Here is a 27,382-nt window from a genome sequence, read left to right as displayed (position 1 = left end):
GAACAAATGCACCTTTGGAGTAAGATCCGGTAAACTCTTGGGCTTTATTGTCAGTGGTAAAGGAATTGAGGTTGACCCGGCTAAGGTGAGAGCTATTCAAGAAATGCCAGTTCCCCGTACAGATAAAGAAGTCAGAGGTTTCTTGGGACGCTTGAATTACATTGCCTGATTTATCTCCCATTTGACTGCTACTTGCAAACCCATCTTCAAATTACTGAGGAAAAATCAAGAGATAATATGGAATGATGAATGTCAAGAAGCTTTTGACAAAATCAAGAAGTATCTCCAAGAACCTCCAATTCTGATGCCACCAGTTGAAGAAAGACCTCTAATCATGTATTTGAGCGTGTTAGAAAATTCAATGGGGTGTGTGCTGGGGCAACATGACAAGTCTGGTCGAAAAGAGCATGCAATATACTACCTTAGCAAAAAGTTTACCGACTGTGAAACAAGATACTCACTGCTTAAGAAAAATTGTTGTGCTTTGGCTTGGGCTGCTCGCCGACTAAGACAGTATATGTTGAATCATACCACTTTATTGATTTCTAAGATGGATCCTATCAAATATATATTTGAGAAACCTGCTCTCTCCGGAAGAATAGCAAGATGGCAGATGATTTTAACAGAGTATGATATCCAGTATACTACCCAGAAAGCAATCAAAGGAAGCGTGTTAGCTGATCATTTGGCTCATCAAGCAGTTTATGATTACCAATCTATGAATTTTGAGTTCCCTGATGAGGATGTTATGCTTGTTACTGATTATGAAGAACCTGGACCGGAGGAAGGACCCGAACTGGGATCCCGATGGACTATGGTTTTTGATGGATCTTCTAATGCATTGGGCAATGGTGTTGGTGTTATAATTATTTCTCCCAAGGGTTTCCATATGCCTTTCACTGCTAGACTATGTTTTGATTGTACCAATAATATGGCTGAGTATGAAGCATGTATTTTGGGACTCAGAGCTGCTATAGACCTGAGAATCAAGTTTTTGAGTGTGTACGGAGACTCAGCCTTAGTAATCAGTCAGATCAAAGGAGAATGGGACACTAAACATCCGAATCTCATCCCTTATCGAGAGAGGGTGTTGACATTAATCCCATACTTTGAAGAGATTACATTCGAACATATTCCACGAGAAGAGAATCAGTTGGCAGACGCATTGGCTACCATGTCATCTATGTTCAGAGTCAGATGGGACAATGAAGCTCCCATGATCACCATTGAACGATTAGATGAACCAGCATATTGTTATGAACTTAATGATGATGAAGTAGAAGAGAAACCTTGGTTCCACGAAGTAAAAAGATATTTAGAAACTCAGGAATACCCTGAAGGGGCATCCATCAATGACCGAATTTTTTTGAGGAAGTTCTCCGCTAAATTCTTTTTGAGTAATGGAGTATTATACAAACGTAATCATGATTCGACTTTGCTTCGCTGTGTGGATAAAAAGGAAGCAGAAAAGATTATGGAAGACATGCATGACGGTATTTTTGGGACTCATTCTAGTGGACATACGATGGCCAAGAAGATTCTGAGATCAGGGTATTATTGGTCTACCATGGAAGCTGATTGCCACCATCACTCCAGAACTTGTCACAAGTGCCAGATCTATGCGGACAAAGTACATATACCTCCTGCTCCATTGAACATGTTGACAGCCCCTTGGCCCTTTGCAATGTGGGGCATTGATATGATTGGAGAGATTAAACCTACTGCTTCTAATGGACATCGTTTCATTCTTGTTGCTATTGATTACTTTACGAAGTGGGTAGAGGCAGCCTCATTTGCTTCTGTCACCAAGAATGTGGTGGCACGGTTCATCAAGAATAGTCTTATTTGTCGGTATGGCATCCCTGAAAGAGTTATCACTGATAATGGTACTAATTTGAACAACAAGATGATTACTGAACTCTGCACGCAGTTCAAAATAAAACACCATAACTCTTCTCCGTACCAGCCAAAGATGAATGGCGCCGTAGAAGCTGCTAATAAGAATATTAAGAAGATTATACAAAAGATGACAGTAACATACAAAGACTGGCATGAGATGTTACCATTTTCTCTTCATGGTTATCGCACTTCAGTACGCACTTCGACAGGGGCAACTCCTTTCTCTTTAGTCTACGGAATGGAAGCCGTTTTACCAGTGGAAGTTCAGATTCCCTCTCTAAGAATTATGAAAGATGCAGGCTTAGATGAAGATGAATGGATTCAGACTCGACTCGATCAGATAAATTTGATTGATGAAAAGAGACTTGCGGCTGTTTGTCATGGGCAGATATATCAGAAGCGCATGACCCAGGCATTTAATAAAAAAGTCAAGAGACAGGTGTATCAAATTGGCGACTTGGTGATAAAGCGTATCATTCTACCACAAGGTGATCCTAGAGGCAAATGGACTCCCACATACGAAGGGCCATTTGTAGTTAAGAAGGTGTTCTCTGGTGGAGCCATGATGCTTGTTACAATGGATGGCGAAGATTTCCCGCATCCCGTGAACGCGGACATAGTTAAAAAATACTGCGCATAAAAGAGACCCGCTAGGTCGACATATCTAGGCAAAAGTAAGGGCACCCGGCGAACCAAAAGGGTTCAGGCAAAAATTAGGGATAAATATATAAAAATGTACACCCGGCAAGTCGAAAACCTGAAAAGGCGGCTTGGGCAAAAAAGGGTATCCTGGTGGACTGAAAACCTGAAAAGGCGGTCCAGGCAAAAATTAGGGATTAAAGCGTATGACTATGTCCCGTTCTCGGTCAGCTTCACCAAAGTCAAAGAGACTGAACAAGCCAATCACTTCTATCCGACAACAAGAGATGAGATGCTTGAAGACATAATAGCAGTAGTAGAATTAAAATCAATAGGACTTTTTTTCATAGCTGTTTTTTCTTTGCTTTCTTGACAATTTCCTCTTACTAGGATTTCTATCTCCTTGTATTAAAATTGCTTGTTTATAGGCCCTCTTTCAAAATCAATACAATTTTATTTCCAAAAAGATACTTTTGTTTTACTTTCTCCGTTTTGTTTGCATAAACGTCCATTGATTTAATTCGAATTAATATATGCATTTGAATATGATTGATGTTTACCGAAAATACATGCATAAAATAGAAATAACAATTACTAAAAGACTTTAGGATCAAGGATAAGGTTTAACCATGCGTTCTAACAAATCCGGTTGCAAATTCTATTCCCCAGCAAAACCAGTTATTCCCAGAAGAAATTGGCACTACTAGACAGACTGGTTATCTCTTTTATCCCCAGTCAGGTTTTGTTGAATATTTCTACCATCAGACAGAAATCAAATATCCCCAGCTAAGAAAGGGTCATCAATACAAATATCTCCAACCAGAATATCGGGATTTATTTTCCCATGGCAAAAATTTTCAGACGCATAATTCATTCATGCATCATTCCACAGCATATACATGCATGCAAGGTTAATTATCCTCCTGATACAGTCAAAATAAAGATTCATTCAGACGGATATCTTTATCGATTACATTCAAGATTCAGATACATCTTTCAGATATAATCCATATGAATATTCATTCTGACAAGCATTCTGATATCCTCCTAATGATGACATCTTTAAGCCCATCCCAGTCATTTATTGCAAATACAACATATACAAATATTATCAGATATAGCCTAACGTACGACTCATTCTGATTCAGCCTAACATATGGTTCCTTCAACTGTTCCAGTACGGTCTAGCGTACGACCCATTTGGATATTCATCCCCTCAGATTCTACCTAGCGTACGGTACATTCTGAAATGTAGTCTAGCGTATGACTACCCCTTTTATCATCAGATACAGCCTAATGGACGGCTCATTCTGCTACTCAGATACGATCTAGCGTATGATCCATTCTGATTTTTTATCCTCAGATACAACCTAAGGGACGGCTCATTCTGCAACTCAGATACGGTCTAGTGTACGACCCCGTCTGACTCTTCTCATCAGATACTACCTAGCGTACGGTACATTTTGAAATGTAGTCTAGCGTACGACTACTTTTTATCGCCAGATACAGCCTAACGGACGGCTCATTCTACTACTCAGATACGATCTAGCGTACGATCTATTCTGATCTTTATTTCTCCAGATACAGCCTAACGGACGGCTCACTCTGCTACTCAGATACGGTCTAGCGTATGACCCATTCTGATCCTTATCTCATCAGGTTCAGCTCACCCTAATATCACCTAATGGATGACTCATTATACGGTCTAGCGTACGACCCAGTGTGACAACCATGTCTTTAGATATGGTCTAATGTACGACGCACTCTGAAGCTCTCATCATCAAACTTTCTGGATGGCATCTTTAAGCCCATCTCTATCAAGACTATCTTTTAATAAACAAGTGCAAATTTTTGGGGCATTCTAAGTGTTCAATAATCTTCCACCTCCAGATCACGAATGGCGTACATACCATTCTAATTCTCTCGGTTTAAGAATATTGAACAGGGGCAGCTGTCATACCCCAAAATTTGCCTGTTAATTTTTATGATAAATTGATTCATGCATGACATTCATTTCACATTTGCATTCATTCATTAGCATACATTCTCATATAAATTATAAATTATAATTTATTTATTATGTGATACAGATATAAAAAATAATAATGATTTTGGTTATCTGTATGATATAGATAAATTATATATATATATATATATAAATAAAATAGTTTTAATTTAATGATAAATAAAAATAGATTTGAATTTTAATTGTATAATTAAAATTTTAAATTAATTTTATTTGTTAAAGCTCATTAAATTATAATAACTATTTTTTATAATTTAGTGACTCATGTTCCATTTATTCATTATTTATAATAATATTTGTATTTAATAAATATTTAGCAAGGTTAAACCCTAACTCTCCTAAAGTATAGGAAGAGATCCAAATATTTAGCAAGGTTAAACCCTAAAGTATAGGAAGGGATCCAAATATTTAGCAAGGTTAAACCCTAAAGTATAGGAAGGGATCCAAATATTTAGCAAGGTTAAACCCTAATCCACACCATTATAAATACTTCATATGGCTACAACAAGGGGAGGAGACGAAAAAGAGGAGAGATACAGGAGAAGAAGATATACAAGGCAAGGCAGAAGCAAGAAGATTCACGGGCAGGGAAAAGAGAAGCAACCATAAAGCACTCATAGCCTGAATAAGAACAACACACATACAGTGAGCAAGCTAGAAGAATCAAATCCCCAGTAAGTGTTCATTATGGAATTTGCATCCAGCATGATTACCTTGCAATACTCCTTAATTCATGCATGAATAATATTAGTTTAATATATATATTGAGATGATGTATTCATGGTTTGGTGGATGTTGATATTGCTTTATTCAAGTATGCATCTGTTCTTGATATGTCATAGCATGTTGGAGAAATTCTGTTTGCATGATTAAAGAATTATATCTGTCATTTAATTATTATTATATGAGTGTTGTTTCTAGCATGATTATGTTTATTTCACATGCTGTTATTACATAAAAATGATGATGATGATATAATGGTGATAATATAAATCCTTGGTTGTCTTTAACATGTATGTGTAAGGTTTGTTTTATCATTATCACTTGCAGTAAAAAGAACTAATACATGAGTAAAATAATATAAGCTTCTTGATTTGTGCATGGATATTTTTATTATTGCATGATGATTACATATGATCTTATTTTATGTGTGTGGTTTGATATAAGATGGAGTTACAGGTTTGTTGTATTCACATGAAAGAAACAGCATGAGAAAAAAATAAAGTAGCTTGCCGTAAGAGAGAAAGCTGTAACATGCATGGTGGTGTTATGTCAAAATGGAAAAATCCATGTAGAATTAATATATATTTTAATGAAGGCGAATAAATAACGGATGGACCAACATGGCTTGTTGGTAACTCCCCCTCAATGCAATGTAGAGGTCTTGGGTTCGGTCCCCTAAGACTTATTTTTTAGCTTTTCAGTGTTTTTACTATGTAATATTCTTAATTCATTCTTAAATTTAGTTTATTTATTTCATTTGTCATGAACTTTCTATGTAATAGATTTAATTAGGATTTTTTTTATTTCTTTCTTTTTAGTTTAATTAGGTTTTATTATTTTGTATGCCCTTTTAATTTTGTACTCATTAATTAAGATTTAGATATTTTATATCCCCTTTTAAATTATGTACCCCCATCCCGAAGCCATGTAATAGCGTAGTCTTATTTTTCGCACTTTAATTTTTCCATACTGTGAATATAACTGTCTAGATGTATGCTAATAGGATTGCATGGAAAGATAAATAATCGAATTTAGATAAATTAATTCAAGATAATATATCTGAATTCAATCATTTCCACACTTGCACCTCTAGGGTAACCCTCTCTTTGTTGCCTTACGATATTACGGTCATGTCCCGCGAATGTGGGGATACCCTTAGCAAAGATCCTTTTTACTAAATCGTCATCATCCCTAAACAGATAAGTCATAGTCCCTTCGATCAAAAGGTCAATGTCCCTACAAGATAAATCATAGTCCCTCGAACGTTGCCTTCGAATATATGACCTTGTCCCTCGAACGTTGCCTTCGAATATATGACTTTGTCCCTCGATGACCCTTCGTTGTAGCCTACGATTACATGATGATCGTCCCTTCGAATGCTAAGGTATCCTTACAAATGTTGCCTTCAATGGCCAATCGACGACCCCACGATGTCCCTTTACATCCAAAGGATAAGACTACTTACTTCTCAATAGTAAGGACAATTTTACCCTCCTAAGGATAGGAAATACCTATAAAGACCTTGGTTAGGTATAACTCTTAAATGTTTGCTCACAGCTTAAAATACTTTTCACACCTCACACTTTTCAAAACATCTTTTAGAAAATCACCACTTGGTATACATTCGCACCAGAATCATCGCCGAGTTATATTTTTCTAAACATCTTTCAAAATCAAACGAGATAAACACTTTGTATACATTCGTACAAGAATCATTACAAAGTTAAACTCTCCTTTCAAAATATTTTCTAAACACACCACATTTCTCAAACACTTTCTCAAACAAGGAAAACATAAGCGAGTTAAGCAATTAAGAGCCCATGGATAACCATGGATACAAAGGGTGCTAACACCTTCCCTTTGTATAATGTACCTCCCGAACTCAAAATCTAATCAAGGTCTTTCCTGTTCTTTTCCGCCTTTCCTTATTGGATAAAAAAAAAGTCGATAGCGACTCTTGCTATCCGCAACATTGTTTTTCAAAGCAAAAACACAAAGTCAGTTCACCGTATCACAGGGTTCAACTACTTTGTCCCATATATATAGTTCATTGTGTAAAAATGAAAAAATAAAATAAAAATACTTGTACGCTTTATTCTTGCGCCTATTTGCTACAAGCTTGGGATCGGTCGAGAATGTAGTCACTCCCCTGGTAAACGAGAAGCCATTCATATTTCCCAACGCAAAAAAATAAGTTTATCTTAAATCTTTGAATTTATTAGACTTTATACTACAACTGGATGTAACTAATATATTTTCATTCTTTTCGTTCTAGGTGGTCAGTTCTGGGGATGAACTACAATAGGTGTCCCACACGCTGTAGTAGTCTATCACAATCTTTTAGACCACATTGGACCAGACGATGTATTACTACTAAACAACTCTACTTTTGATTTAAAAAAATTATCAAATTACATATCCTCTAATCATGTAAATTTTTTATACAGTTTATCTGGAGGCCGTATCTGGATCTTGGCCATCAGGTTAACCACTATGATGTTGTAGTTTGGACAACAAAAACACCAATCATATGGTTCACTAATGTGGAGATGGACCAGAGTGACTGTGTGAAGCTGCAGTTCGGCATGCAACAACAAATTCCAGAACCTCCGACGTGTTTGGGAGATTGACATCAACAAAGAATCGATGGCCAATGGGATTACTCCGACTGGAGAGACTTCGCTAAAGAGACGTGTCTTCATTGGAGGAATCAGTGTCAACACATCTTAAACAACTAATCATACATGGTGCTAGACCAACTCAACATTATATGGCTTGGTTAAAGTCAATTACAACGCCACAATTTATGTCTGAGCCAATGTATTTGATTGATCTGCGCCAACGAGCTTCGTCATCATACGTCCAAAGACAAATCCTCACCCAACAACCAACCCACACATTACCAAACCCAAGAATAATGTCAACCCACCCAAACCCAATGACTAACCTCACACCGTCACCATACCATATACACCTAAACACTCAATCTTGCAACCAATACATGTCACACACCCAAACACAAAACCAAGAACCAAACCCATACCACCAACAACCAAACACAGCCACCACATCTGTTTATAGCCCCGATAATTCATACGATTTCACTTTATCCCACCACAGCCTCCACCAACGAACACCCAAACATCCCACCGCCACAACACCCAACCATTGTTTGACTTTCTTACACCACTTGAACCATTATTTCGTTTCCATAATGATTCAATGTCCCAATTCGGACAACCATACCGTCCACAAACAACCCAACCACAATGACCCAACTGCGCAACATGGGCACTGAACTCAATTACAACAGTGTCGTTGGCGGCAATCCCCCAACTATTTGGGAGAAATGATGACAAATTTGTCAAATACCGCCGGACCTTCCGCATGACCTTTGCACCAACCACGACTGCATCATGTCAACACTCAAAGATCCCAAACACCTCAAAGAAATTGTGGGAGACCTCGAAGACAAACTAATACACCGAAATGTAGAACAAATGGACGTTTCGATTGGATGAATCATTGCTTTTTCATTTAAATATAATTTTGTATTATTAATATCTTAAAAGAGACTTAAAAATAGTACATTTGACTATTTAAGTAACAAAATTAAATATTGAAGAAGAATTATTTAAAAGATACATAAAACTTTGGGGAGAGAGATTAAGAAATTTTCTGTGCAAAACAAAGAATACAATTTCCGTTTTTCCGCCACCAGAGTTGAACACGGCGCAAATTCGCCGTCGGATCCAGAGTCACGCCACTCTTCACTCCACCCATCTCTTCATTCCCCCAAAACTCCAATACCTAAAACCTACCTCTCTCTCCTTTTCTGCTTCATCCACGGTAATCACTTTCTCTTCTTTCCCCATTAATCCATTCCTTCATTTAGGGTTTTGTTACTGCTTTTCTCATACCTAAATCAATCCTTGTCATTTTCTTCATATTTGTCTCCCTATGATTCAATTCTGTTATTGTTATTATTTTTTCTATGTTTGTTGCCTAAGATTATGGTGTGGTTTGTGAACAAACAATATAAATTTTTAGACTAGCACTCTCAAGCCATGATTATTTTGTTTGTTTGCAAGTTCAGATATAGATATAGATATAGGTATAGTTCAAGTTCGATTCCAACGACCCGAAATTTAGGTATCTTAGTTTCATTTTTCAGTACTAGTTCATTGTCTCCGATTGTTAAACCTATAAATTGGAACACTACCCATAGTTTTGTTAGGGGAAACCCTCTTCTTTCTCTTGTGGAGAGATGCAAGTCTGTTGTCCAGTTGAAACAAATCCAGGCTCAAATGGTATTCACGGGATTGATTGATAATGGCTTTGCTGCGAGTCGTCTTGTGGCGTTCTGCGCTTTATCTGAGTCGCAGGACCTTGATTATTGCACTAAGATATTGTATCGAATCAAAGAACATAATGCATTTTCTTGGAATGCAACGATTAGGGGTTATGTGGAGAGTGGGGACGTTGAAGGAGGTTTTATGTTGTATAGAAGAATGTTGCAAGGTGGTATGTTGAAGCCGGATAATCATACTTACCCGTTATTGCTTAAAGCTTGTTGTTGTCAGTCTTTAAATCATGTCGGTCTTGGTATACTTGGGCACGTCTTGAAGTTTGGGTTTGAATGTGATATATTTATTCACAATGCGTCGATCACTATGTTACTCTCGTCTGGAGAGTTGAGTGTGGCGTATGATGTGTTTAATAAAAGTCATGTGAGAGACTTGGTAACTTGGAATTCCATGATTACTGGATGTGTTAAAAGGGGATTGGTAAATGAGGCTATAGAAATCTATCGGGAAATGAAGGCAAGGAGAGTGAAACCAAACGAGATTACAATGATTGGGATGATTTCTTCTTGTTCTCAGTTGCAGGATTTGAATCTTGGCAGAGAGTTTCATTGTTACATTGAAGAACACGATCTCGAGTTGACAATTCCCCTCACTAATGCACTTATGGACATGTATGTGAAGTGCGGGGAATTGTTGGCTGCGCGAGCTCTATTTGATAACATGCCACAAAAGACTCTTGTTTCATGGACTACAATGGTTTTGGGATATGCCAGATTCGGTTTTCTAGATGTTGCTCGGGAGATTTTATATAAAATTCCAGAAAAGAGTGTTGTGCCGTGGAATGCCATCATCAGTGGATGTGTCCAAGCCAAGCATAGTAAAGAGGCACTGGCTTTATTCCATGAAATGCAAATTAGTATGGTAGAACCCGATAAAGTGACCATGGTTAACTGCCTGTCTGCATGCTCACAACTGGGAGCACTTGATGTTGGAATATGGATTCACCGTTATATTGAAAGACATGATCTTTCTCTAGACGTTGCCTTAGGAACTGCACTAGTCGACATGTATGCCAAGTGTGGAAATATTGCAAGGGCACTCCAGGTGTTCGAAGAGATTCCTCAAAGAAATTGTTTGACCTGGACAGCCATCATTTGTGGTTTAGCACTTCATGGGAATGCTCTGATTGCTATATCCTATTTCTCGAAAATGATTAATATTGGAATAATGCCTGACGAGATCACCTTTCTTGGTGTGTTATCAGCTTGTTGCCATGGAGGTTTAGTTGAAGAAGGCCGCAAATACTTTTTTGAAATGAGCTCCAAATTCAACGTATCCCCTAAGCTTAAACACTACTCATGCATGGTGGACCTTTTAGGAAGGGCTGGTCATTTGGAGGAAGCAGAAAAACTCGTTCAAAATATGCCAATGCCAGCAGATGCTGCTGTGTTGGGTGCTCTATTCTTTGCTTGCCGTGTTCATGGAAACGTTCAAATTGGGGAGAGGACGGCCCTTAAGCTTCTTGAGATTGATCCTCATGATAGTGGAAACTATGTTCTGCTCTCTAGCATGTACAGTGAGGCAAAAATGTGGAAGGAGGCAAGGAGCACAAGGATAATAATGAAGGAGAGAGGAGTAGAGAAGATTCCGGGTTGCAGCTCAGTTGAGATCAATGGCATTGTGCATGAGTTTGTGGTGAGGGATACATCACATCCACAGTCTGAATGGATTTATGAATGTCTGGTTTCGCTGACAAAACAACTGGAGCTTCTCGAATTTACACGACTTTCCGGCTTATGGAGATAATCTCCTTTCCTAAACTTGTCAGAATGTTTGCTATGTCTCTGCTCATTTAGTTTTAATTTTTTTCACTGGACATCTTGGAGCTAGTTTTCTCATTCTATTGATGAGGTATCTGCCTTAGAAAATGTAAGAATATAACACGAAGCCCTGTCTTTCCAATCCTGCATCCTTTCAATTTTCTTTTGTCATTTTATACCTCTTTATTATTTTTCAGTACAGAAATGTATATTGATTATTAATTATTATTTGTGGCCATGCTTCCGTGTCTTAGTTGAAAACCACCGATTCCCTTCTCATTGTCAAATTTCTCTTGATTAAGGTGCTACATGATTTCTATATTCTCTTCTCCTGTACGAGTGTCATTAATTATGCTTTGTAGTTTGTTTCTTGGTTGCTGCATCATTTCCCAGAATTCTGTTTTCCATTCTCCTAAATAGTGCCATTTTTCTTACATTGTAAGAATGTGATAGACAAGACTGTTTATTATGAAAGCTTTGTGTTCTTTCTCTCCCTCTGTTGGAAGCTGCATGGGTTCTGCTCTTCCTTTTCTTTTGTTCAGAATTCTACTTTAATTAAGTTGGTTATCATAGAGCAAAAAATCAAAATATGGAATATCCAATGTCTGTAGAGACTAAACAGCATGTGTTATATGATTTTAGTTTGTAGAATTATTTTGGGGTTTTTTGCCGCTAGTTTTTGTCCTTGCTTAATATTTTCCCGCTTACGATTGTCAACTCTTCTACCCTACTTATGGCTAGGTTCAGACTCGCAAATATGCTGTAAAGCTTTAACACGGTCAATAATTGTTATAATATATACTTCAATAAGTTGAAGTTTGGAATCCTATGGTAAATGACTTTATAACTTTGTTCAATACTATGCTAGAGTTGAACATGTCAACTTAAAAAGAAGATTTGAACATACATAGATAGAACTCTCTGCTCTTGTATATTTCTGATATGAATTTTGACCACTTATGCATTTCAAATAGTTTATTTTTCCAAAATATAATATACAAAGGCCAAAAGAAAAATTATTTAAACCATTTCAAAATTTCATATTGTTTATACTTGTCTCTCCCTGTTGATCAGCTATAGGATTTCAGTTTCAATTCATTGATTCCTATGTATTTATTTACTTAATGCTATATACTTCTTGTCTGTCATGTAACAGATCTGCAATCTTGGGTTCAGGACATAGGAGCTGGGGGGAACCTGACATTATGAATGTTGTCTGGACATTGACCAGAGCAATCTATTATTGGAATTGATAAAAAGTAGTTATTTGGATATCACAAACAAATTAAACAACGAAATAATGGTAAGGCGGCAAAAGTCTTTGATTGCTGCTACTTACTCAGTCCCTTTTTTTTTGACCTTTGAGTGAATTGAGCCATTTAAATTTACTAACATCTGTTTTTCTTTTTTGAATGATAGGCTTCACACAAAACTGCCCAAATTCGCCTTGTTAGTTCACATGACGAGGTTTATGAACCATGTGATGACTCTTTTGCACTGGTTGACGCTCTTCTAGCCGATCGCACTAACCTATTGGAACATCATCCAACAATGTGTATGGAAATAGGCTGTGGAAGTGGATATGTTCTTACTTCCCTGGCTCTTATTCTTGGGCAAGAAGGCAATGGCGTAAATTACATAGCAACTGATATCAACCCACATGCAGTGAAGGTGACGCGCGAGACAATGGAAGCACACGGAGTTCATGCAGAACTGATAATAACCGATATTGCATCGGGACTTGAGAACCGACTAGCAGGTTTGGTTGATGTAATGGTTGTGAACCCTCCTTATGTGCCTACACCTGAAGACGAAGTCGGGTCTGAAGGGATTACCTCATCTTGGGCTGGTGGTGAGAATGGGAGGAGCGTGATTGATAGAATTTTGCCTGTTGCAGACAATCTTTTGTCGAAAAAAGGATGGTTGTATATGGTTACTCTCACAGCAAATAATCCTTCTGAGATTTGCGGTGAAATGAGAAAGAAAGGATATGCTTCTAAGATTGTTGTTCAAAGATCAACAGAGGAAGAAAGTCTCCATATCATCAAGTTCTGGAAAGATTTAAATATTGAAATAGAAGAATTAAATGACCAATCTTCTACTGGGTTCATGGGATCTTTGCTTGCACAAATTCCTCTACTTTCATCATGGAGAAGCAACAATAGTGACAACAAGTGTTGAATCAGAAAGTAAAATTGATTACCAATATTTCTGGGATTTGTTTTTTTTTTTGGTCTTGGTAACTAACTGTGCTTTGCATTGCCCTGAGCTTAAAGAATGCTTAAAAATCCAACCATCAATGTTGACCTCATTGTAGGGGTTATTCATCTTTTGACTTCATTGATCTCTAATAGAAACCAAAATTTCAATAAAACCCTTTGGGATCTGGTAGGCAAAAATAGTTTTAAAAAGCTAACTTTTAACAGAAAGTTATTACTAGATTATTGAATCTAAAGTGTGTTGTAAATTTAACTATGTTGATAAATACTATCAAAAGTTTTATTTGTATGATAACAAATAATCTAATAACAAGGACTCTCGTTCGAATAATAAAATGGAAAAAGAATGAGGAAATGGAGAGAATCTTAACAACAAATGCAGAGATTGAAAAAGTATTTTCTAAAAAGTCAATTGGAATTGAAAGGCCTATTTAAAGGTTTAAAACAAATAAAGAAAAAAAAGTTAAGCATATTTTGTAGCTGTTACAAATGCAAAGTACTTTTTTACCTACACAATTTGATCTTAAAGATAATTTAGTATATTTTTAGTTTAAATTTGGGAAGAGTCAAAAACTAATTTTAAAGGTATTTGATTTTTCTAAAATAGAATTGATTTTCTCTTAATTTTATTTGAAGTAAAGATATGTGTTTGAGTTTAAATATAATTTTTACATTAATTTTATATAAAATTATCTGAATATAAATCACTTAAATTTTTTTCTATCGCGAAAACACACATATTTTATTTATTTTAATATATATAATATATATATATATATATATATATATATATAATATATAGATATATATATATATATATATATATATATATATATATATATATATATATATATATATATGATTATATATAGATATATATATATATATATATATATATATATATATATATATATATATATATATAATATATATATATATATCTATATATAGATATATATATATATAGATATATATATATATATATATATATAATATAATATATATATATATATATATATATATAGATATATATATAGATATATATATATAATATATATATATATATATATATATATATATATATATATATATATATATATATATATTACAAAAATTCAATTTTATTCACAAACCAATGTAACATTATATCAAAATAATATCTTGAAAGATGATTAAAATTAGTATTTTATAGTTAATTAATTAATTTATATATTTATTTTAGATAATTTACAACTGAAACAGTAACTTTTTTCACTTAAATTTACATTTCACTCTTTAAATTTATTTTCAAGCAAAATATTACTCTTTTTTAACATTAATATACTTCAGCGATTTTTTCCTTATTTTTTAATTAAAATATCGAAATAATCATGTTTTTACTAATTTTTAAAATATTCATATTTTAAATAAAAAAAATCATGCATAACACTCAAAACAAATAAATTAATACGTGCATTTAAAATAGAAGGTAAGTCAATTGAATTGACGCCACCAATATGCCTTGTCAATTTAATTGACGTTTATGTATTTGCGTTTTGAGGAGGTGGTAATTCATCTGGTGCCTAAGTGTTACAATTTTTTAAAAATATTATATTTTAATAGGTATCATTTAGTATAAATAAATGTGTATTTTCTATCATTTTTTCAACTCCTTTTCTCATTTTCTTCTTAATCTTTTAACATGAGTAGTAAAAAACATTGACATGTTTTTTTTTTTCCGAGAACCCAACCTTCGATGAAGATGCGTTTTTGTAACATCCGGTATTTTAAACAACTTGAAAGGAACTTGATTATTTGGTTAATCGAAGAGATTAATGACGGGAAAAAAATTAGAATAATTGAGAGATTTATTTCGTACATCTCTATTGCGGACGACAATGACTATATCAGATATATGTGGATGACAGTTAAAGATGACAATGATGTTAGGGATATAATGTATGTATCAAATGATATTGTTTTGATTGTTGTATGCTCTTAGATATGTTGTAGAGTTAAACATTTTTATTTGTTGTTTGTGTTGTCGTTTAGGCATGTTTATATGTTTTGTTGTAACAAAAAATTGTCACCTATATTAAATTCCAAGATTACAAAAAATTTAACATCATTATAAGTTATCATCCTGAGTTTGTTTTAACATTGGGACAATGTTTTCGTGTGTGTCCGGACTGACGTCATATACCACACTTTTTTTCTAATTTGTCAGTCATATCTATTTCGATTCTAATACGTGTGTTGCTGGAGCACCCTTTTTCTTCCTTCTCATTTTCGTTGTGTCAAATTGCACCCCCTTAATACGTAGGCCAGTAGTCTAATTTTGCTACCATTAGGAAGTTATTGTTGTATACCTCAAATAAGTTTACGAATTTGTAAATGGCGGATTGATGCAAGAAAGCGTTCCGACGAATACTTGAACACCCAAGAAACATATGACACTAACACTTCATACCATAGCCAAAACACTCAAACATCACAACACCAAAACATCCAACAAACATATGGCTACCAAATACCACAAGAATCATTTCTTCTTTTTCCCAACGAAACATTCACACCAATATCACCATTCATTAGACCAGTTGCTCACCAATAATCCCGTCAACCCAAACAACACAATCTAACTACAAAGACATCAGCAACAAACTCAATTACGACAAAACGTTAATACAAACACAAGACTCAATCGACCAAACCACTCACCAATAACTCCATCAACCCAAACAACACAACCTAACTACAAAAACATGAACAACAAACTCAATTATGACAACACGTTAATCCAGACACAAGACTACATAGTATTACAAGAAATTCTTAAGAAATCTGATGATGATGATACTCCAGGGATCTCGTATCAAACACCTCAGCAGGTGAATCAACAAAAATTTGTATAAGAAATGTACCTTGGGGATGTGAAATCAGTGACATGTATCAAGTAGATGATTATCATTAGTATAAAAATTTAAATTAAATATTATTATTATTATTATTTAATCAATATTTTTTAATTAATTAATTATTTTAATTAAAATAAAAAATAAAAAGATGCAAAGTGTTAAAGTCAAATGAATTGACGTTTCCTCTAAAGAACAAAGGATAGACGTCAATTGAACTGACTTGCCTTATTAGAGATGCCAATTGAATTGGTTAGAATCATAGAAGGTGTCAATTCGTCGGACCTGTTTTCTAAAATATATTACATTTATAATGCGCCAATTCAATTGAGGCGAGCTTTGTAATACATTTTTTTTTTAAATTTAAATCATTGAGTATTTTGAAAAACATAGTTATTTGAGTAATATTGTAGGAAAAGACGGCTATTTTTTCTTCATATTTATGCTATATAATTATTAAAAATTGAATCAAAATTATAAAATGTGAAAGTAATATTTAAAAATCTCAAATATTGTTTTTTACAACAAATTCAATGTATATTAGTATAAATTACTGGTGGGAATTGTGGAAGCATGTTTTTGAATTTGATGTCTATAAAAAGGCGCATACATAAAAGCGAAGAAGAAATTGCAAAAACGTAACAAACAGAAAAGAGTGGGAAAATGGAAATTGGCATGCTACCAATCTCTGCATCAAAGAGAGGAAAGCTCTTAGCTGCGGGTTACACAACACTCAACGCCATTTCTCGCACTTCCACCACCATCCTTGCTCGAGGTTTCAATTTCAACTACCTTTTCCTTTTATTTAGGGATTTTTTTTGCAATTTCAAAAATGTGAGGGACTAATTTGATACAGAACTGCAATTTTTAAGGATCAAATTAGGGTTTTGCTTTTTTTTTTCGTACTTTTAATTTTTTTTAACACATTGCCTGAATTTTACAGAAATAGAAGTTTCTGAGAGTGAAGCTTCAGAAATTCTGAAATTTGCAACAAAAACTAGTGCTTTGGACAGATCAAGTGGGAGTAACACTAACATTATTGATGGTATGTGTTGATTCCTTCTAATGATTATCAGTGTCGTTTTCGGGGTGTCTGTGCTTTATAGATGTATAGAAACTTCAATATATTGAGCCAGTTGTTAAGTATGTGAAGATTACTGATTGAGAGGAAAATCAAAGAACTATCAAGTGAATGTGCCATATGCTCAATGAGAAAATTAATTGATATTTTGTTTGGTGGGTATGTTTGGATGGAGTTATATGAGGTTATCGACTATCATCAACACTAATGAGACTGATTGAGAGAGTTTATGGAAACAACTTATGACATGTCTATAAGCTTTTTTTAGCTTATTTCTATAAGCTCTTTAGGATAGTTAGTGAAGTCAGCTTATAACTTATATGAAAACATTTTTACTTTATTATTTCTTGTGTTATAGAAATAGCTTATGCATAAGACTGATATGATTAGCGCTTACGCTATAAGGGCTTAATTAAATTGTTTATGTACAGATGGTATCTTACCATCAGAATACATATGTTGTTTGGTGAAAGCTGTTTATTCATCTTTATTTTCGCAAAGCTATGTGTTCAACTAAAATATGTATATTCCCTTCTCTCGTGTATACAAAATTATCAATTTTTTCTGTTTTGTGTTTTCTCCATTTCCTGTTTTATTTGTCGAGCAGGTGGTCAGACTGCTTGGGATATGCTCAATGAGGAAAGGTATTCTTCCCTCGTTACCACTTCTTGTGTTGATCTAGATAACATCCTTGGTGGAGGAATTAGTTGCAAAGAAGTCACTGAAATAGGCGAGTGACTGTTTAGTTTGAGTTTTGAAACCATAACCATGATTTCCAATTGAATATACATTTACTCTTAATTGTCGATTCCAAATAAATGTACGATAATTGTATAATTCTCTGTTTATTTATTTAGGTGGAGTCCCGGGCATTGGTAAAACCCAAATAGGGTGGGTATGCTTTGTCATTCCGATTTTTTACATTATGTTTTTCCTTCTTTTTTTTCCATCCTGAACTGTGAAATATTCACCAATCATCGATTATTTGATGCAAATGAGAAGAACAATGAATCTTCTTCAGGATGCTTTGAAGTTTTTAATTTAAATTTTGTCATTTAAAGTATTAAGTGGTGTTTGCTTTTACAGGATTCAACTTGCGGTAAATGTTCAGATTCCACTGGACTATGGTGGCCTTGGTGGGAAGGCAATATACATTGGTAAAAGCCTTAATTATTTATATCCTAATACTCATTCACCATTTGATAAAGGTCATTGATTTTAACTTCTCGTGCCTGCGCGGTACTCAGACACTGAGGGAAGCTTTATGGTTGAGCGAGTTCTACAAATTGCTGAAGCATGCATAGAAGACATGTCAGAATATAGCCACCACTTTCACAAAGATAATCAAGCTTATGTAGTTAAAATGCACCCTAATAGCATCTTGGAAAATATATTCTATTTTCGTGTTTGCAGCTATACTGAACAAATTGCTTTGGTAAATTACTTGGACAAATTCATCACGGAGCATAAAGATGTAAGAATGGTTTTAATCAGTTGAATTGGTATTGTAGTGAATATTTTGAAGACAAATTTTCATTTTAATTTGCCATGTTCCTTCATATTGTAGTGAACATTTTGAAGGCAATTTCATTTTAATTTGCCATATTCCTTTGCACTTTACTTGCCTTGGATTGTAACAAAGAAAGTACTCTTGTTTTACTCTCTTTTCTTCTGCTCTTAGTTGAGATTGTTTTAGTGAAACTTAAGTATTCCCTCATGATATACTGTTAGTACATTATTGTAGGTGAAGATCATCATTATTGACAGCGTTACTTTCCACTTTCGCCAAGACTTTGACGATATGGCTCTCCGAACTCGATTACTCGGTGAAATGTCTTTAAAGTTTATGAAGCTTGCCAGAAACTTTTCTTTGGCTGTAAGATTCAATTCATTTTGCTTGCAAGAAAGTTTATTTTTATTTTTATTTTTATTTATCTTTGATTGCAGCAACGCGAGGTATCTAAAATTTGGATGGATAGCTATCTGAGTTTTTGCTTTATTTGAAGGCTTTTTTCGTCCCATGCCTCCAATTCCATGCTTTGATTTGCACTGAACCAGTGTTGTCAATCGCGTATAATGGAAAATAGCATTCTGTTAAAATTCTGCCACACAATAGTGCTATATAGCCACTATAGCTGCTATTTGACAATATTTTGTACCAGGTAGCATACTGCCGAACAATAGCACAATAGCGGTTTGTCCAAACTCCGCTATGCCATAGAGGTATAGCGTCGCTTTAGTTGCTATTTATCAACACAACATTGAACTTGAACTCACTGGAATGCTCCAAAGTCAGCTGGAAACTACAGTAAGGAATAGGATTTCCTGCAAAGCCTCTCTAATGCTAAGTTAGTGAGTAGGTCAAAACAGAACCTTTTAATGAAGAAAACATAAAAACTAAAAGATTGAACAGTAACTTGTTTATATAGAGGGATGGATATGACATCTTGACTTGGTAGCTGTGGTATATATGATTCCATAGTCAACCTTGGCAATGCTACATGCCAAAAAAATTCCTTAGAACATGTTTGGATTGACTTATTTGAACTTATCTATTGGAATAAACACTTGTGGTACTGTTTGATATAGCTTATAGAATCAACTTATGACATGTCTATAAGTTGTTTTCAGCTTATTTTAGTAAGCTCTCCAGATTACCTTGTGAAAACAACTTATCACTTCTTTGAAAATAATTTAATTTATATTTCATATAAACACTTATATAATAAACACTTATGTTGCAAGTGCTTAATGAAGTTGTTTATACTTTATCTAACTTCCTTTGCTTTATATAGCATGTTGGGTTCGCGAATCAATTCCAACTTAGCTTTATAACCAATTATGCTTTTGCTTTCTCTATTGTCTTCTTAGATTTCAATTATAAATTGAAGTTTATGTTAAATTTTTTGGCAGGTTGTTATGTTGAATCAAGTTACAACCAAGCATATTGAAGGTTCATTTCAACTGACCCTTGCACTAGGTAAGTTTTACTTAGCTTTCACATCTTACTTAGTGTATTTTTTGCTTCATTTTTGAAGAAAACAAAATTGATTTGACATGTTTAGATGTTCTCAAATATAACGGTGAACAGGTGATAGCTGGTCGCATTCTTGCACAAACCGGATCATCTTATATTGGAATGGCGATGAAAGACATGCATACATTGACAAGTCTCCTTCTCTTAAATCAGCTTCAGCACCATATTCTGTGACTTCTAGGGGGATTCGTAATTGTAATTCTACTTCCAACAGTAAAAGAATCAAGATGGTGTGAGATTTTGAGTAAGTAGATAATGGAACAACATGCTTCTTTTTTTTGTGGCTTTTCTACAATATTGGCTTTTCTGTAGCCTCAAAGCACAGTGAACTTTGTTTTGGTTATTGGTTATGGAATTTTGTTCCATTAAACTGAGTCAAATGTAAATGAGAAAATCAAGAATTGTAATTTTTGTAAACGCAATGTCTGTTTTTTATGAATATTGGTAGCTAGTAGTTGCTTTAAACTATAACAAGAAATTTGCTCACTTTAGAGAAACGACAGGTTCTTCCTTAGAAAGCATGTCTTTAAAACAAACAAATAAAAGACTAAAAATTGTTGATTCAGTTTTGATGTATAGAGACAGGTTCACTTAAAAGCATGGTGCAGCCAATTGGAGTTGATCAACTCCTTTTAGTGGATACTATTATCTTAATATGTCACTTAAAAGAGATTCCTTGAAATGAAAGTACACAAACATGTCCATAAGTTGTGTCCATGTGATCAGATATATCACTTGGTCATTAAAATTAAATATTTGTAACAAGTTAGTTATTTAAGTTTTTTTTAGTACAATGATCCTTTAAGTAATACAATATTTGCACTGTTATTACTTTTCACTTAATTATGTTAAAATGAGCTTATGTTACCATTATGGGTTTGATATTCTTGTTTGGAATGAAATAGTTGATGGAGAATTTGTCTCATTTGTATATGCTACCCTCATCATTAATTTGCCAAGTAATCAATTTTTTTATACATTATAATTAATATGACATATCCTCATTCTTTATTGAGATATTTTTAAATCTACATACTTCTCGTGACCTTTTACTTATCAAAATGGATCATTGAACATCTTAGGTAATTTGAATTACAAATTATTTGTAAATTGAAGAGAATAGAGAAGAATAAAGAACAATTGAGAAAAAAAGTATTATTATAATAGAATTAATGGAAGCAAATTTTACAGACATGTATTACATCCTTTATATAGGATCATACTATTAACACTCTAATCTTGACTCCACAATTAATAAAATAATTTAAATAAAATTTTATGATTAGAGTGTCATACATACTTCACCATAATATAATTTAAATAAAATTTTATGATCAATAAAAACTCAGCTGCGGAAAATCATTAAATTTGACACATATGCCTCAACATCAAATAAAAAACAAAACTTCAACATCAAATAAAAAAAAACTTAAGTAAAGCATAAAGGAAGTCAAGAGTGAACAACTCATCCCCAGTGCTACATATCTGATCGACTCTTTTAAGACTAAAAAAGATAAAACCTTTTTTTTTATGTATGAGTCAATATTATTCCACTCCTTCCCAATATTTCCCAAAGAAAATACGGAATACGAAATTGGATCTTAAATTGACGGGTTAGTGTGAGCTTATCCATGCGGTTATGCACTCTTTGAATATGAATCTATTTTGTGAAAAATCCTGACTTTTGTGCTTTGGTGGGTCTTTGAGATCCTTTCGATGACCTATGTTAAAAAGATATCTATCTATTTATGATACGACGATGAATTGTGTAAAACGTGTAGTAGCAACGAAATCAGAGAGAATATATGAAAAAGACAGTTCTATTGTATACTATTCTATTAATATATATTAGTTAATGATCTCGGCTCAGCGAGTCCTTTCTTTCGTGATGAACTACCTACATTTTGTCGCTGTGGACCGAGGAGAAATACAACAAGAGGATTGTAACATCATAAAAGCAAGTAGATCAACATCTTTCCAATATGGCAATGCAATGTGGTTGGGCTCTCATGTCGATCCGAATAAATCATCCTTTTTGCTGAAGTAATTGCCTGCTAGACAAGAGGATAACAAGTTCAAAATTCTGTGTTAATGGTCAGATTACCCCTCTGTTTTTTGTTTTGTAATGATGAATCTTATATGTGTTCCTAAAAAAAATTGTATCTTTTTCAGGGTCTCGGGGAGAAGTGGAAACACAGATGTAGAGCGCGCAAGGCCTTGAACCCAAATACATTACCTACAATGGAGGTAAACATGTTAGTAACAGAACCTTCTTCAAAAAGGTCTAAGGGATAAGTTACATAAGCAATAAATTGATTATCTTCTCCAGAATAGGCTTGATCTTGTAGCAGCGTCCTTTATAACGGTCGAGGCTGGTAAGTCCATCGGTCCACACAGTTGTCCATCTACCAGTGGAAGATTCTGCAGTTACCGTTGCACCTGCTTCTTCAGGCGGAACTCCAGGTTGAGGAGTTACTTGGAATGCTGCCAAGATATCAGTATCTTTGGTTTGATAGACAGGAGTATAATAAGTCAATTTATAATCTTTAACACCATCTTTGAACCCAACCTTTGCTTTCGTTTCTATTTGTGGTGACATAAATCTCCCCATACAACGCATGAATTAAGAATTATAGCAACAACAACAAGGTCTACTCGACATAACTTAGGAGTTAATAAAACCTTTTTACAAATGATCCATCAACTAATATTATCAATGAATCTGAATGGGTCATTGTTAAGTTTTACCATGATATTTGATTTGGGAAATACATCATTATTCTATACTCTTTCATATGTATGGCGCAACCCAACCGTTTTTTTAGTCTCTTATTTTTTTTTTGGAATATCATTTTCTAATCTAAATAATAAAAAAGATATTCTTGACCTTGACAGTGACCTATGTTGTATATGTAATTTTTTTTGGTAAAAATGATATGCTAAGTATAAATCCTATGCTGAGGAAATAAAAAAGAAGGACCAATGAGATAGAAAAACAGAATCATAAACAAATTTCAGGTTCTAATTCTATAGATAATATAGTATTATCTATAATCTAGATGACTGGGTTAACCTTGAAAATTCAATCATTGAAATTTTAAAACAATTGAATTGATTGGATGGTATCAAGAAAATAGATTATTAACTTACATTTATTTTTCAATATCATTAGCCACTTGCTTTGTTATCGAACATTTTTTTTTTCAAAAAAAACCCCCGATATTTTGCAATATGACAATAACTCCTCCCCCTTCTGATACTGAGGTTTCTGTACTTGAAAACAAAAATCTGGGGCGTATCACATAAATAATCGGTCCGATACTCGATGTGTTAGACTATGGCACGGATCTAGAAGGGGGGGGGGGTTGAATAGATCCCAATTAAAAACTCGAGTCGGCGCTACCAATTTAGAAGAAAAGTTGGTTTTAAAAATGTTTTAGGTGCGGAAGCGACCGAGGAAAATTTAGTCTAAAACGAACCGTTATTGGAAAACCGGATATGCGTTAAGCTAATGGATAATAGATGAATTGGAATACAAGTCACTACAATTATTTGCTCAATCAATGAAATAATTCACTTACTAGCAAGCCTAGTTCCAATGATACAAAATGCCCAATCAAACAGAATGTAAACTTAAGACAGCTTTGGCTTAAGCAAATTTACAAACACTTGGTGTGCATAAACACCCCAAGTGATACTTGAGTTGAGTAAGTAGATCAATTTGTCCTAGTACAATGTATTATTGTACTTAGTATTCAAACAGCAGTTTTAATCACTTACTCAACTTATATCAACGTTTGGTAAAAATTGCTTAAACTAAAATCACTTAAATTTTAAGCTGAAAAACAGATTATGCAGAAAATTAAAGAAGACGCAGATTTAATGAGGCAGTTCCCCCGCCGTCCTCGCTTCGGGGTACGTCTGCCCTCAATTCTAAAAATAGAATTGAGATGATTAATTAGATATCACCTGTGAGATTTAATCGTTTTTACAAGGATTTCAAAGTATGTAAACAACAGAACTTCCAATGTGTTGAATGATACTTCTTATCCTTGCTCCTTGATTCAAGATGAATCAAGACCTTTGATTGTTGATGCTGGACCTCCGTTTCCTGCCACTCGTTGAGGAACCTTCCGTTCTTCAACCCCTTGGCCCGGCTGATCACGAACACGAACGAATCAAACCCGAATCCTTCACTACACAAACACCGAATCCGCTACTAGACTGATGAAGACGTTCTCTTATCAGTCACCTTCGCTCAGCTGAATGTTAATGAAGCAATTCGTCCAAAAACCCCCAAACACAAACCGGTATTGGAGGATAAAACCCTAATGGTTTTATTCAAGAAAGAACCTGCCAAGACTTCAACTCGAACCCGATTCTTCAATCGTAGCTACGAACCTTATCACCTTCAATCTATCACGAATCACATCAAACGTTATTGTGTGCAGTTGATGTATTGTGAACTGTTGAGGATGAAGATGATGAATCTTTGACACCTTTTTCACTCTTTCTTGTTTCCTTGAACACTTGCAAACAAATTAACAAATGTTAGTTAATAGAAGTGTTTTGACTTCTATATATATAGTAACAGACAAAATCAAACAAACATAACAGTATTTCAAATATTTGAAATAACTCAGAAAACTGAGTTGGCGCGCGAACGGTCGACCATAGGTCGGCGTGCGCTGACCCGTGGGGCATGCGCCGACCCTTATGGTCGACTCAAACATTTCATACGCTGACCCGTGGATAGCATCACTATGCCATGCGCTGACGTGTGGTCGACTCAAGGGGTTTATGCGCCGACCCGTGAGCTATGCGCCGACCCTATGGTCGACGCAAGCAGTTTTGCGCTGACCATTCTCCAGTTTGGGTTGAGCTTTGCGCTGACCCGTGAGCTTTGAGCTGACCCCTATGGTCGACTCAAAGCTTTCAAATCTGCAAAAAAATGTGATTTGTGATTTTCATGCATTTAGTCATGATCACACTTTGTCTACATGTTTTTTTGATGATTATAGTAGATTTAGAGGAGCGTAGAAAAGGATATGGTGGGTAATGTGTTGCATTTGTTTGTAGACGTGCATGATGGTCTTTTGTCATCATCGAAACTTGATATCGTATGTTGTATGACACTTTGTCTTTACACGATGTAGTTTTTCCACTAGGGAAGATGCCTTATATTTACAACGCTCTGATAGTTCAAGGCCGAGATACGGTTGGCAAACAAATTCGCGTAACTTGTGAAGTACAACAATTATTAGGAAATAATCGAATTAGAGTTGTAGCTATGAGTGCTACAGATGGTCTAAAGAGAGGAATGAAAGTGATTGACACGGGAGTTGCTCTAAGTGTTCCAGTCGGCGGAGCAACCCTAGGTCGAATTTTCAAGGTGCTTGGAAAGCCTATTGATAATTTGGGTCCTGTAGATACTCGCATAACATCTCCTATTCATAGATCTGCGTCTGCTTTTATACAGTTAGATACATAATTATCCATTTTTGAAACAAGAATTAAAGTAGTTAATTTTTTAGCTCTTTATCGTCGTGGCGGAAAAATAGGACTTTTCGGTGGAGCTAGGGGTAGGTAAAACAGTACTCATTATGGAATTGATCAATAACATTGCCAAAGCTCATGGAGGTGTATCCGTATTTGGCGGAGTAGGTGAGCGTACTCGTATGGGAAATGATCTTTATATGGAAATGAAAGAATCCAGAGTAATTAATGAAAAAAATATTGCGGAATCAAAAGTAGCTCTAGTCTACGGTCAAATGAATGAACCCCCCAGAGCTCGTATGAGAGTTGGTTTAACTGCCCTAACTATGGCAGAATATTTCCGAGATGTCAATGAGCAGGACATCCTTCTATTTATCGATAATATCTTCCATTTTGTCAAAGCTGGATCCGAAGTATCCGCCTTATTGGGCCGAATGCCTTCCGCTGTGGGTTATCAACCCACCCTGGGTACTGAAATGGGTACTTTACAAGAAAGAATTACTTCTACCAAAGAAGGGTCTATAACTTCTATTCAAGCAGTTTATGTACCTGCAGATGATTTGACCGATCCTGCTCCTACCACGACATTTGCACATTTGGATGCAACTACTGTACTATCAAGAGGATTAGCTGCCAAAGGTATCTATCCAGCAATAGATCCTTTAAATTCAACGTCGACCATGCTCCAACCTCGTATCGTCGGTGAAGAACATTATGAAACTGCACAAAGAGTTAAACAAACGTTACAACGTTACAACGAACTTCAGGACATGATAACTATTCTTGGGTTGGACTAAGTATCCGAAGAGGATCGCTTAACTGTAGCAAGAGCACGAAAAATTGAACGTTTCTTCTCACAACCTTTTTTCGTAGCAGAAGTATTTACCGGTTCTCCAGGGAAATATGCTGGTCTAGCAGAAACAATTAGAGGATTTCAATTGATTCTTTCTGGAGAATTAGATAGTCTTCCTGAACAAGCCTTTTATTTGGTGGGTAATATCGATGAAGCTACTGCGAAGGCTACGAATTTAACTTAGAAATGGAGAACAAAATAGCTAAAGAGGCATCGACACTGTCCCCTAACTCAAGCAGCTACTCTTGTACCTGATTGTCTGTACTCTAGAAGAGCACAACCGCCACAACAACAAAAAGGGATAAGAGTATGCTCAGATAATATAGTGGTGCATTACATAAAAGGGAAGATCACAAACATCTACATCATCAAATCACAACACACTTCA

The 27,382-nt window shown here is 34.9% G+C and overlaps 4 protein-coding genes and 1 pseudogene across 5 annotated transcripts; 4 read left to right on the top strand and 1 right to left on the bottom strand.

Moving 5' to 3' along the window:
* The first annotated feature begins 9,142 nt into the window (after positions 1-9,142).
* Positions 9,143-11,400, top strand: LOC127103617 (pentatricopeptide repeat-containing protein At2g22410, mitochondrial). The gene has a single exon (XM_051040866.1). It carries the CDS (start codon positions 9,355-9,357, stop codon positions 11,398-11,400), a length of 2,046 nt encoding a protein of 681 aa, XP_050896823.1. The 5' UTR covers positions 9,143-9,354.
* A 1,170-nt stretch (positions 11,401-12,570) lies between these two features.
* Positions 12,571-13,741, top strand: LOC127103618 (uncharacterized). Its single transcript, XM_051040867.1, has 2 exons — positions 12,571-12,717; positions 12,834-13,741. Exons 1-2 carry the CDS (start codon positions 12,715-12,717, stop codon positions 13,593-13,595), a joined length of 765 nt encoding a protein of 254 aa, XP_050896824.1. The 5' UTR covers positions 12,571-12,714; the 3' UTR covers positions 13,596-13,741.
* A 3,314-nt stretch (positions 13,742-17,055) lies between these two features.
* LOC127106268 (DNA repair protein RAD51 homolog 3) lies at positions 17,056-21,096 on the top strand. Of its 2 annotated transcripts, XM_051043570.1 has the most exons (9): positions 17,058-17,302; positions 17,471-17,572; positions 18,216-18,338; positions 18,466-18,499; positions 18,695-18,765; positions 18,856-19,082; positions 19,353-19,484; positions 20,522-20,588; positions 20,700-21,096. In XM_051043570.1, the coding sequence occupies exons 1-9, from the start codon at positions 17,191-17,193 to the stop codon at positions 20,879-20,881; spliced, it is 1,050 nt and encodes a 349-aa protein (XP_050899527.1). In that variant the 5' UTR covers positions 17,058-17,190; the 3' UTR covers positions 20,882-21,096. The 2 variants fall into 2 exon arrangements, with proteins under 2 accessions (XP_050899528.1, XP_050899527.1); XM_051043571.1 differs by lacking the exon at positions 18,466-18,499 and having other exon boundaries at positions 17,056-17,302; positions 18,216-18,252.
* A 1,736-nt stretch (positions 21,097-22,832) lies between these two features.
* On the bottom strand, positions 22,833-23,431 carry LOC127106269 (ribulose bisphosphate carboxylase large chain-like). The gene has a single exon (XM_051043572.1). The coding sequence runs from the start codon at positions 23,263-23,265 to the stop codon at positions 22,942-22,944; it is 324 nt and encodes a 107-aa protein (XP_050899529.1). The 5' UTR covers positions 23,266-23,431; the 3' UTR covers positions 22,833-22,941.
* A 445-nt stretch (positions 23,432-23,876) lies between these two features.
* On the top strand, positions 23,877-27,178 carry LOC127106267 (ATP synthase subunit beta, chloroplastic-like; annotated as a pseudogene).
* Positions 27,179-27,382: the final 204 nt, after the last annotated feature.

The sequence above is a fragment of the Lathyrus oleraceus genome, chromosome 7, assembly GCF_024323335.1.
Source record: "Lathyrus oleraceus cultivar Zhongwan6 chromosome 7, CAAS_Psat_ZW6_1.0, whole genome shotgun sequence".
Lineage (NCBI taxonomy): Eukaryota > Viridiplantae > Streptophyta > Magnoliopsida > Fabales > Fabaceae > Lathyrus > Lathyrus oleraceus.
This window is presented reverse-complemented; position numbering and strand designations above follow the sequence as displayed.

Excerpts from the sequence above, each read along its gene's own strand:
- LOC127103617 (XM_051040866.1), top strand. The coding sequence starts at position 9,355 with ATGATTATTTTGTTTGTTTGCAAGTTCAGATATAGATATAGATATAGG.
- LOC127106268 (XM_051043570.1), top strand. The coding sequence starts at position 17,191 with ATGGAAATTGGCATGCTACCAATCTCTGCATCAAAGAGAGGAAAGCTC. Across the intron at positions 17,573-18,215 it reads TAACACTAACATTATTGATG|GTGGTCAGACTGCTTGGGAT; the intron begins GTATGTGTTGAT and ends TTTGTCGAGCAG. Across the intron at positions 19,485-20,521 it reads CCAGAAACTTTTCTTTGGCT|GTTGTTATGTTGAATCAAGT; the intron begins GTAAGATTCAAT and ends ATTTTTTGGCAG.
- LOC127106269 (XM_051043572.1), bottom strand. The coding sequence starts at position 23,265 with ATGCGTTGTATGGGGAGATTTATGTCACCACAAATAGAAACGAAAGCA.